At 42.0% G+C, this 12,441-nt stretch overlaps 1 protein-coding gene across 3 annotated transcripts in view; it reads right to left on the bottom strand.

The window, feature by feature from the left end:
* Positions 1-12,441, bottom strand: part of NECTIN3 (nectin cell adhesion molecule 3) — a 132,085-nt gene that overhangs the window by 55,601 nt on the left and 64,043 nt on the right. For all 3 annotated transcript variants that reach the window (XM_083173257.1, XM_083173258.1, XM_083173256.1), the window contains exons 4-5: positions 8,477-8,594; positions 724-875 (exon numbers count right to left, since the gene is read on the bottom strand). In XM_083173257.1, the coding sequence (XP_083029383.1) occupies positions 724-875; positions 8,477-8,594 (270 nt within the window). The remainder of the gene's footprint in view (positions 1-723; positions 876-8,476; positions 8,595-12,441) is intronic.

The following is a 12,441-nucleotide window of genomic DNA, read 5'->3' as shown; positions in this document are numbered from 1 at the left end:
AAAGTAGCACACTGACTAGCAGCAAAAGTTACAGTAAAGGGGTGTACACACGGGGAGATTCTTTTAAGCAATTTTGACTGCATTCCTGAATTGCCCCGTATGTACCCAGCCAAATAGTCAGTGCAGGCAAGAATATTGTGCTACACTGTATACTCCCGGGCTCCCAGCTCCCGGTGCTGACAGCATGTAGTTAGCTATCTCTATGACTGTTTAACTACATCTTTATACAAACGAGGCTCAGTCGAAATCGCCGGGGTTGAGTGCCATGTGTACACAGCTTAAGTCTCCTTTATAGCCACAGTTTGAGAGCTGCTAAGGGAACCTTCCATAACATGAGAATCCAGGATAAACAGTTGAAGCAGTTCAACAAGAACATCAGTGTGGCTCCTCATAATATACTCCATTATTTATTTACATTTTCTTATATAGTGCAACATATTCCGTTGCGCTTTACAATGGGAAACAGTGAAAAAACAAACTGTGTAGTAAGAACCCGACAGAGGAAGGAGGCCCTGCTCGCAAGCTTACAGTTATGGCTGCCCCCAGGGCCAGGGGCAAACAGATGCAGGGAAAACATGTTGCGGGAGAAGTAAACATCTATAAGCCACCAGAGTACAAAACTAGACCATGTATCACTGAACCTTACTCAAATGGTAATCAATATATATATATATATCACATAAAATGTACATAACCATGGGCAGACATTACCTAAAAACTCACCTAAAATAGTGATGATCTTTTGATCACTTTTCTGACCAAGGGCATTGGCAACTCTGCACATATATGTCCCAGAAACATTGTGAGTAAGAGGGTAGTTGAAATGTAGTGTATTATTGACAGACAATAAACCGTCAGGCCATTTTCCATCTAACCTGTATTAATAGGATTAAAAACATGGTAAATCAAAATGTCCAGGGTAGAATGTACACATTTTATTAGTTTGTTAAAAATAATAATAAAAACGTTTGAAATTCACATTACATTATGTGAAATACAATGAAGTTATGCATATAAATTAAATGCAAAATATATTTTTTTGCTTCCCAAAATGTGCACCCAGTAGTGCCTTGGGACACTTGCACCAGTGCCTTGGGTTGTAGGTCCAACTCGTATTATTCATGGTCAATGTAATGAGCAAAACCAGTGCTTGTGGCTTTCAATTATAAATATGAGGACAACCAGAAGCGGATCCTGTTCCTCACCACATAACAGAGTCTAAAGGATGACATATAAACATGTATTCCTCAACAAAGACGCTAATCTAGGGGTGAACTGGAAAAAAAAATTGAGATTCTCTAGGGCGCCATGGCTCAATAAAAGTTTGGGAACCACTGCAGTAGAACACAGTTTCAAAAAATAAAATATAAAAGAAATTCTATGCCCCACTAGCCAATGGCGTCATCAATCATGTTTTTAAACACTTTCCATCATAAGGATGCAAACACACGGGGCGATTTCAGCCCCGCTTCTAAGAAATATGACTAGAAATGGAGCACAGATTGCGCCGTGTGTATGCCCCCCAGCTTGTCACCATCTTCTGCAGGGAAAAACAGTGTTGTTGCAAAACTACACATCCCAGCATGCCTTGCCATAGTTTTAGCATTCCCTAATCGTTTGGGGTATCATCTTTTTTATTTGATATTTTTATTTAAATTTTGCACTGCAGTATGATAACACTGTATATATGCGCTGACATTGTACCTTATTTATATTTTCTGTTCTAAGGGCTGACTGTATACTTTGACACAGTAGCTGTAAGCAATCTATCACTTTACCTTCATGTTAGTGAATTCCATCACTGTGTATATGAGGTATTGGGATGGAACTTGTTGGTTCCAATCATCTGCATCTGTGGTAAAGAGTGTTTGTAGCACAATCGTTAAGATGCTCTATGTATAGTTTTCACTGCAAGACAATGCCCTGGCGACCAAGGTTGTACCTACAGTATAGGTCAGCTTTTCTCAAGACAATATTCATGTTCAAAATTCTAGCACTAAAATCACAGATGTGAAACTAGCCCTTCTTTGGTCATTTCAAAGCAACAATTTAAATGATCAAATGTGAACCTTTAAAAGTAAAAGTACCACCCCCTATCCATAACTATAGCTGTCTGCATCTTCTTCCCAAATCTGGAGGACAGTGTCCTTATGGTACCCAGCACAAGAAAAAGATAGTTCTGCAGAACAAGGCTGCCAAGCTGTCATTCCCAGGACCTTATTTATGCTGCAGCAATGCAAAATGAATCATTTATACAGTGTTGTGCCCGATGCATGCCTGCTCTCCACTTCCCTGAGAAATCTGGGAACACTAGAAGCACATCAAAAGTGAAATGCTCTTCATTAACAATATTTTCAATAATATGCGATTATTAATCTGACATGAATATATTCATTGCGTGTAGCACTTGTGGCTGTAACATTATTTTATATGGTGTGCCTAGATAGGTGTGTATCTGCAAAATTTACAGTTGGAAGGTACAAAATTTGTCCAATTAAAAATAATGTTAAATATTTGATCACTCCCCCCAAGGAATAGCACTAATACTACAATTTTAAAATCTTTAGTAACTATTATCTGCAAACAGATCCCTAATGTTTGCACAGCTATGCACTGCGCTATTTAGCACTTTCTTAGTGAATGGTTTGCGCAGTTTGAGGAATACTTCCTTCATGTGGCAACCGGAATCGGATCATTGGATAGACAGTAACTAGGTCGACAAGCATTAGGTTGACACCACTAGGTCGACATGACTGAAGGTCGACATGGGTTAGGTGAACAGGTCATTACTGTAGGTCAACATTCAAAAGGTCGACATGAGGTTTTTCACTTTTGTGCCGAATTTCGACAGTTGACACTGAAACGTAGCACAGCGTCCCCTTGCATGCTTCAGGCATGGTGCCACGCTACGCTCGGCACACGATTTTATTCTCCCACCACGCCGTAGTAGCTGGTAAGGCATGTCAGCATGTAGGCTCAAAAAGAGTGAAAAACCCCATGTGGACCTTTTGTCTGTCAACCTTTCCCATGTCAACCTCATGAACTGTCAACCTAACCCATGTCGACCTTCAGTTATGTTGACCTTCATACATGAAGTGGCTTGTGCACCACCATGAGTAATTCATAGGTATAAATTGAGTTAAGGCCCATACACACTGGGCGACTTTAAGCTGAAAACAGCCTGTTTGAGCGGCTTTCAGCTCAAAGCTGCCCAGTGTGTATGCCCCAGCGATGAGCGCTGCTGCGCGCTCCCGCAACATCGCCGGGAAAGCCGTTCATCTGCTGGTAATACCAGTAATAACAGCAAATGAGCGGCTTTGAGGACGGCATTGCATAGCTCTGTGCTGGGCAGGGGGAAAGACGCTCAGGGTGTATGCACTGAGCGGCTTTCTCCACAGCGTGGATTGTCATCATCGCTGTCCATACACGCTGGGCTTCGTCGCCCAGTGTGTATGGACCTTTATTATGACATAGCACTGAAAAGAAATAAAGGGAAGGAACAGTCCAAACCCTATAACTTAGCATCTTAACAATATATATTTAACAGGAAAGCACTCCGAAATCTGGCAGTGAAGAGTTGAAATGGGTAGCAACTTAAAGGGCAGTATGCGGCCGGTGAGGGGGTTAAATGGTGGGGATCGCCGAAAACAAGCAATCCTCACCATTTAATCCCCATGCTGGCTGCTCACGGTTTTTAATATTATGGGGGAATCCTCAGTGTCAGATGACGGCGAGGATTCCCCCAAACAGCGAGGCTCACGTCTAATGCAGGTAGCCCGCTGCCTTTAGCCGCGAGCATCGCTGTTTTAGTGGGCGCACAAAAAAACCAAGCGAGGTGGAAACGGCGTGTGCAGGGGGTCAGTTACGATAAGCATTGAATATACCCCAAAGACTGCCGCAACATTCCAACCAGCCACATACTCTTGGACAGCACTACAAAGTAGAGTGCCATGGATCAGTATTTACAGAACAGCAGGCTCCCAGCGATAGGGACACCCAATTACTACTAAATGAACATGGGGGATCCTGTAAAATAATTATTTTTAGTTTTTCTTTTTGAAAAGTATATGCATTAGGGCGGAGTGAAAAAACTGAAATTGAGAAATTCAAAATCGGCTAGTGTGGGAAAGTTGTGACTTGACCTGAATAAGAAACGTGCAAAAGCATTTTGATCTGAGTCAACATCTTCTGTTCTGGCAAGAGGCCTGAAGTTTCACTTTTTAGGTGAAAATAACGAAACCTATGAAGATGCTCCGATCTAGTTATAATTATGTCAGATGTCTTAGAGTGGTTCATTAATATACTTTAGCATAGTAAAAGAGAGTACGAGCTTGTCCTAGTGCAAAGTGACTGACTGGCGGGAGAAAAAATCCCTAATAATTGACCCATTTTCATGGTCACAATTGTGAATATTGTGTGTTTTCTCCTGAACGTGTTTATAATAGAAGAAGCACAAATACTCTAAATGGAATTTCAGTGACACTGTGTGAAATATAACACTGCATAATGGCCCTTAATCAGACCTGATCCCAGTACAAATTTGTTTTCAAAATGGGCAAAACAAATGCTGCATTGCAGGTGGGGCAGATGTAACGTGCGGAGAGAGTTAAATTTGGGTGGGGTGTGTTGAAACTGAAATCTAAATTGCAGTGTAAAAATAATGCAGCAGGTATTTACCCTGCACAGAAACAAAATAACTCAATACAAATCTAAAGGTGGCCATACATCTACAGATCGATTGTCAGATCTGGCTAGTTGGAACAAATACCTGGTAATATCTGAATGACAGTTTTTGGCAGTTTTCCAGCATTTCAAAGCAAAGTATCAGCATTTCAAAGCATCCATTACCAGTATTTTGTTCCAAACAGACAGATCGGACAATAAATCTGTAGATGTATGGCCACATTAACTCCCTCTGCACATGTTACATCTGCCCCACCTGCAGCTGCATTACAGCATATAATTATGCCAAAGATAAGCCAATATATTAACAGTTAAATACATTAAAGTGCATTATGCTGTAATAAGTATTGCTGATCAATCCTGCCTAGCAGGGACGTCTTTTTGTATGGGCTTAATGGGCACTTGCCTATGTTGATAGCTGAGGATTCCCTTTTTCCAGGGATACCAGAATTTTGAAAATCGGCCCTGGGGAACTGCAGATATCCAACTTCAAAGCAGCAGTCCACATCCGACCTGTTAATTACAATTTCCAGTCATATTTCTCAGGTTCTCTCTGACACTAGTGGCTTGTCTCTATCATGCCCAGAACCAGAGATATCATCCTTCCAGCAGCCGGTCCCTGCTCCAGCTCCAAACGTCTGGTGTAGTTTTATATTTTTGTCAATGGATTGCTCTGGCTCCTGATCTCTGGTCCCCACGTCCCCAGCACCTCCTGAAAGTTGGGACTCTAGGTTTTTATACTAGGCTAAGAAATCTATTTCCAGATAATGGCGATATCTGCAGTCAAACAAGCTGCCCTTCCACCGGAAAAAGACGAATATTAAGCCCACTCCATTATCCAACCGTCCCCTGTGTATAAAACACCCCCTACCTCCCTGGAAGTCATTTACAAGGGACCCTTCATACAGCTCAGTGCCCCCTTCCACACGTTAAGTGTCCACCCTCCCACCACCTGTGCAGTAAAAGAGTAATTAGCAGAAGTTACTGCTCCAGGTCCTACATGTTGAATGGAAGATAGAGCACCCCCCGCCACCCATGGGACATCAAAGCTGCTGCTGATACCACCCCCCACCCCTAGGAGGGGAGAATGGGTAAGGGCCCCAGTGCATTGCTTTGCCCAGGTGCCCACACTGCTGTTAAGATGGCCCTGCTGCCTAGAAATGAACACAGTGATTGGCATATATGTACTGCTGGACACCACTCATAGAATGATTAACCTGTTATTTTTTTAATCAATGTTCTTGTTTTTTTTCCCCCTTAACATTAGATGTATTTGTTTATTTATTTATTTACAGTTTCTTATATAGCTCAGCAGATTCCGTTGCGCTTTACAATAGTAGACAGTGATAAAACAAACTGGGTAATGACAGACAGACTTGGGGGTTAGAGGGCCCTGCTGCAAGCTTACAATTTATTACATCATAATACACTTCAACGTATTTAACAGTTAATATATTGGCTTATCTTTGGCATAATTATATGCTGTAATGCAGCCCAATCATGTTCCCAGTATAGAGGATGCAACACTGTTTTTCTGTCAATAAACAAAAGTGATACAGGTTGAGTATCCCGTATCCAAAATGCTCGGGACCATGAGAATTTTGGATAACGGATTATTCCGTATTTTGGAATATTTTAATATTTCAATGATGTATTTTGAAGTATCTTGCATTTATGCTGTATAAACACATAAAATAAACACAAATATATTTAATTACCACATAAAATACACACAAACATATTTTATTTGTTCAAAAAACAAGGTTTCAAAACCTGAAACAAAATTTGTGTACTATCTCAGATATTGAATTTGAATGCCAAGCAATCATTTTCTTGTACATATATAGTGCCAGTTACATATCATGTCCTCAGTAGTGCTGTTACATATGTCCCCAGTGAGTTTTTAGCTAAACAATTTTTTTTTACACTTTCTGGAAAGTATGGTTTTCGGAATAATTCGGATAACGGATATTCGGATACGGGATACTCAACCTGTATGTAAAATGATACATTAGACAGTTTACACTGTTACTTGTAATACTTATTGTAACAGTTACTGTTTTTCAATAACAGACTGCAACAGTTATTTCTTAAGGTGGGTACACACGGAACGATGTCGGAAGCGTTCCGACATCGTTAACGAGTGTATCAAATCGTTCATCGTGCGTACACACGGAACGATTGGATACACTTGACAAAAGATTTGTCTATGATCTTCCTGCATGCAGGAAAGATCATAGACCATCGTTAACGATTCACGGGTACGCGCATCGTTAACGATGCACGGAACGATTTGAACGATTGGTCGTTCCCATCGATCGGGAACGCCCACATCGGGCTTCAAATCTATAGGTGGGTACACACGGAACGATGTCGGAAGCGTTCCGACATCGTTAACGAGTGTATCAAATCGTTCATCGTGCGTACACACGGAACGATTGGATACACTTGACAAAAGATTTGTCTATGATCTTCCTGCATGCAGGAAAGATCATAGACCATCGTTAACGATTCACGGGTACGCGCATCGTTAACGATGCACGGAACGATTTGAACGATTGGTCGTTCCCATCGATCGGGAACGCCCACATCGGGCTTCAAATCTATCCGTGTATACCCAGCTTATCCGTGTATACCCAGCTTTATTTATATACACAGGATTGTCTATCTTTGTATATGCACTGCAAAGAGAGCAGCATAAATCCAGTTTCATGTAGTTCAGTGACACTGTGTGAAATATAACACTGCATAGTGGCCCTTAATCAGACCTGATCACAGTACAAATTTGTTCTCAAAATGGGCAAAAAAATGCTGGACTGGAGGTGGGGCAGATGTAACATGTGCAGAGAGATTTAATGTGGCCATACATCTACAGATTTATTGTCCGATCTGTCTGGTTGGAACAAAATCCTGGTAAAAGATGAGAGCAAATGACAGTTGACCATTTGCTTTGAAATGCTGAAAAACTGTCATTCAGATATTACCAGCTGTTTGTTCCAACCAGACAGATCTGACAATCGATCTGTAGATGTATGGCCACCTTTAGATTTGTGTGAGTTATTTTGTTTTTGTGCAAGGTAAATACCGGCTGCATTATTTTTACACTGTAATTTAGATTTCAGTTTCAACACACCCCACCCAAATTTAACTCTCTCAGCATGTTACATCTGCCCCACCTGCAATGCAGCATTTGTTTTGCCCATTTTAAGAACAAATTTGTACTGGGATCAGCTCTGACTAAGGGCTATTATGCAGTGTTATATTTCACACAGTGTCACCGAAATTCCATTTAGAGTATTTGTGCTTCTTCTATTATAAATACGTTCAGGAGAAAACACACAATATTCACAAGTGTGACCATGAAAATGGGTCAATTATTAGGGATTTTTTCTCCCACCAAAGTCATTCACTTTGCACTAGGACAATCTCGTACTCTCTTTTACTATGCTAAAGTATATTAATAAACCACTCTAAGACATCCTGACATAATTATAACTAGATTGGAGCATCTTCATAGTTTTCACCAAAAAAGTGAAACTTCAGGCCTCTTGCCAGAACAGAAGATGTTGACTCAGATCAAAAAGCTTTTGCACGTTTCTTATTCAGGTCAAGTCACAACTTTTCCACACTAGCCAATTTTGAATTTCTCAATTTCAGTTTTTTCACTCCGCCCTAATATGCATCCTTCTGACGTTAAACTGCACCTTTTTATGGATAGGATTGCATGCAAGAACAATCTGGTACGAACATAATGTAAAATATATCTCTACCCATATGCAAGAAATGAGTTCACCTGGTCCATTTTATTTCTGTGGGATATGGATTAGCATCAGCATTACACTTGAGTTGGACATTTTTTCTTCCAACAAACCAATTGCCATCATAGCCAGTGATGGAAACTTCAGGAGCATCTAGAAAAAAAAAAAGAACTTCAGATTAATATTCTGCTGAGAATGGGCTGTGCTCTGTGGTGTCACAGAGTATGTTATCTAAACACATCCATCGAGATGGCTTCTTCATACACTAGAGGACCCATCATGGAGAAACAATGATCGAACCAATGTCCATATACTATTTGTCTAAGCCTGGGGTAGCCAACCCTAGTCCTCGAGAGCTACCAACAGTGCATGTTTTGCAGGTCTCCTCACAGAATCACAAGTGAGCTAATTAGCTCCATCTGTGGATCTTTTAAAATGTGTTAGTGAGTAATGAGTGCAGCTGTGCAGCAGCTAGGTTGTCTGTAAAATGTGAACTGTTGGTAGCTCTCGAGGGCTAGGGTTGGCTACCACTGGTCTAAGCCTACTCTATTACTTTAAACTTACATTAACCTCTGTGTTGGATGTTCCCTGACATAGTCGCAACTCACATATTGTATATGACCATTCAAAAACAGCCAGTGGACAGCTGACAGGAGATAAGCTTCCATTACTCGCAAAAGTCACCTTTCGCAAATGCCCTTCAGACCACCTGCATCCTGGACCCCTTCCAGGCAGCATGGTGTCCTCTGTATATATCTGGCAGCTGTAGAGTGTAGCAGCCACCAGGGAAATTAATCCACACAGCACTTCTGCCCTGCATTTTCCTAGCGGCTGCAAAGAGGAGCACTTGCCAAAAGCCCTCACTTAAGTGTCAATTATGGATGCTTCTCAATTTTTCTCAATTGGGGAAAAAACGGTCTATATACTCAGTCGCACACAGATATACAAATGTTATCAAAATAATCAGCAGAGTCTACTTCTGTGTCCCAGCATGCATCACAATTAAAACATAATTTCAGCAAAATAGACACCCGATGCTAGCAAAGTGTAGAACCTGGGCTGTTTAGCAAGACTGATATATGAGGATACATCAAGTAATACAGTCTCCATCTTTAACCGATATTTACTTACCAATACGTTTGTTCACAAAATTTAGATTACAAATGTTAGCTCGGGAGAAGGAATATGTTATAATGCATCAACTAGAATACTAATAAAATGCCCCATTAATTTCTCAAATAACCCAGCTAAGGGGCATATGAAAATGGGGCCTAAGGAATAACACTGGATGCATGGTACTGTAGATAAGAAATTACGGTACTCTTTACCTAGCACGGCGCCCATCGCGGCCATCAAATGCAGTAAAAAACGGGTGCGACGCGATGCCCGCGATTTCCCATAGGAAACAATGTTAAAAGTGTGATTGGACGCGATTTTACTGTTCAATGCCTCAATGCCCGCGATTTTTCCATAGGAAACAATGTTAAATGGGCCACAGAACCCAAATAGTCCCCCTGAAGTCTGAAATGGCCCCCACAATTGTTAACGCCACCCCACGATCAACGTGAACCCGAAGCGTGGCGAGCGCAGCGAGCCCGCGAGGGGCGGCGGTACGGGTCCTCCGACCTTTTCATACCCCCACTATCCACGTCGGCGTGGAGTTGAGAATAGAATAGTGTGGCGAGCGTAGGGAGCCACCGAGCCCGAAGCGTGGCGAGCGCAGCGTGCCCCGCGAGGGGACGCGGATACCTTCACAGGTAAACGCGTCCCTTCGCGGGCTTCACAGGTATCCGCGTCCGCTCGCCATGCTTCGGGCTCGGTGCGCTCGCCACACTATTCTATTCTCAACTCCACGCCGACGTGGATAGTGGGGGTATGAAAAGGTCGGAGGACGTGTACCGCTGCGCTCGCCACGCTTCGGGTTCACGTTGATCGTGGGGTGGCGTTAACAATTGTGGGGCCATTTAAGACTTCAGGGGGACTATTAGGGCTCTGTGGCCCATTTAACATTGTTTCCTATGGAAAAATCGCAGGCATTGAGGCATTGAACAGTAAAATCGCGTCCAATCACACTTTTAACATTGATCCCTATGGGAAATCGCGGGCATCGCGTCGCACCCGTTTTTTTAGTGTATACGATGGCCGTGATGCCTGCGTTTTTTTACCCCCGATGACCGCGATGGACATCGTGGGCGCCGTGCTAGGTAAAGAGTACTGAAATTACTTACAAGCTAATTATTTTGAATACATTATTTTCCTTTATAATACAAGGAAGATTGCTATATTATAGACCAATTGTTATAAATACAGAAGACATGAAATCACATAAAATTGGATGTGGATCAAATTTTTTGTTGTGCATTTCTGTGAGGCATGTGCACACCAGGGATGGTGGGATGCCATCTGGGAGCTCAGTGCTGGCCGTGCACATAGGGCTCTGGGGCTATTGATGCGGTTTTCATATATTTCCAGCACTAAATCTCCTCCATATTTGCTGCTGTTTGTGTGTTTTTTTAGGATGGTCTCGGAAGCACTTGAATAGCCCGAACTGGCTGTGATTTTTTGGGACACACTCTGCATGGGGCCCTGTATCTTTATTTGTCCTTCGTTCTAGTAATTGATGTTAAAACAATATTGGCAATAGGAATAATATAACCATGGCACAAAATGAGAAGCCAAAAGAACGGTTATCTAAATTATAATCTCCTTAATGGCTGTCTTGCAGATGCACACGCACAATCAAAGGGGAGACAGGAGGGTGGATTTAACATAAAAAGACTAGCAGTACACCAGGGCTTACAGAAATGTATAAATATATAGTCACAGACACCTCCATTTATAGATTTTGTCTGAATCCAGGAAACCTGAATGAACATTCCCTTCTTCATCCCTTTTCACCAAATAAGGAAGGAATCCAGGAGTTACTGATTGTAGGTAGTCATTTCTCAGACTACGCCTGATTACAGAACAGAGCAAAGCAAACATTTAGATTGCACCATCATACTGTTGTGGTGTAAGATCTTCTATTAGCGGCATTGTGGCAGAAAACAATGCAATCAAAATTTCTGTTAACTGAACTTATTCCAGTAGCCAAATCCCTTATGTTGTAAGCCTGGGGTGGCAAAACCGGTCCTCGAGATCTACCAACGGTCCACGTTTTCCAGGTTACCTAGCTGGTGCACAGCTGCAGTTATTACGAACTGTCACATTTTAAAACATGCTGCATTCATTCCTACTATAGATCCACAGGTTGCCTGGAAAACATGTACTATTGGTAGATCTTGAGGACAGGTTTGGCCACCCCTGTTGTAAGCTATCAAGACTAACTGAATCATACCCATATTCTTTATGTATAGTATTTGACAAAGAAGAGTCACAACATCATTTTCCGTTGAGTGCAACAGTGTCCTGTGGGAGAGGTCCTACAAGAGTTGTACAGTGCGGTAACGTGGTGCACTATTCTATATATATTGCTTTGCTCAGCAAAAACTACCACTATTACAGTTGTGCTCAGAAGTTTACATAGCCTAGCAGAATTTGTGATTTTCTGGCCATTTGTCAGAGAATATAAATGATAACTCACACACTTTTATTTCGCTCATGGTTAGTGGTTGGGTGAATCAGAATCCGCTTTATTGGCCAGGCATACTTATGTATACTAGGAATTTGGTTTGGATTGCTGTGCAACAGCCAGGGTGGGAACACATAAAAAACAGTCACAGTACAGATGAATATAACAAGTACAGATATGCAGTAGATGTATCCTGATGAGGGACACGGACATGAGGAACATAAATTTACTGAGCTGCGCAGCACCCAGGCAGCCTTTCAGTGGCGCTACTTGGTGATTGCACCAGCCAGATAGGTAGACAGTAAAAACAGTACTGATATTGAACATGACACAGGGTACATATTTGGCCATTGGTACAGATCCTAGGCAGCAATCAGCGGCGTCATCTTTGAGTCTCTGCTCACAGGGCAGCAGTGGAGGGTCTCAGCA

Source organism: Crinia signifera, chromosome 2 (genome assembly GCF_055691185.1).
Source record: "Crinia signifera chromosome 2, ASM5569118v1, whole genome shotgun sequence".
NCBI lineage: Eukaryota > Metazoa > Chordata > Amphibia > Anura > Myobatrachidae > Crinia > Crinia signifera.
The sequence above is the reverse complement of the archived record's forward strand: the minus strand, read 5'-3'. Positions and strand labels throughout refer to the sequence as shown.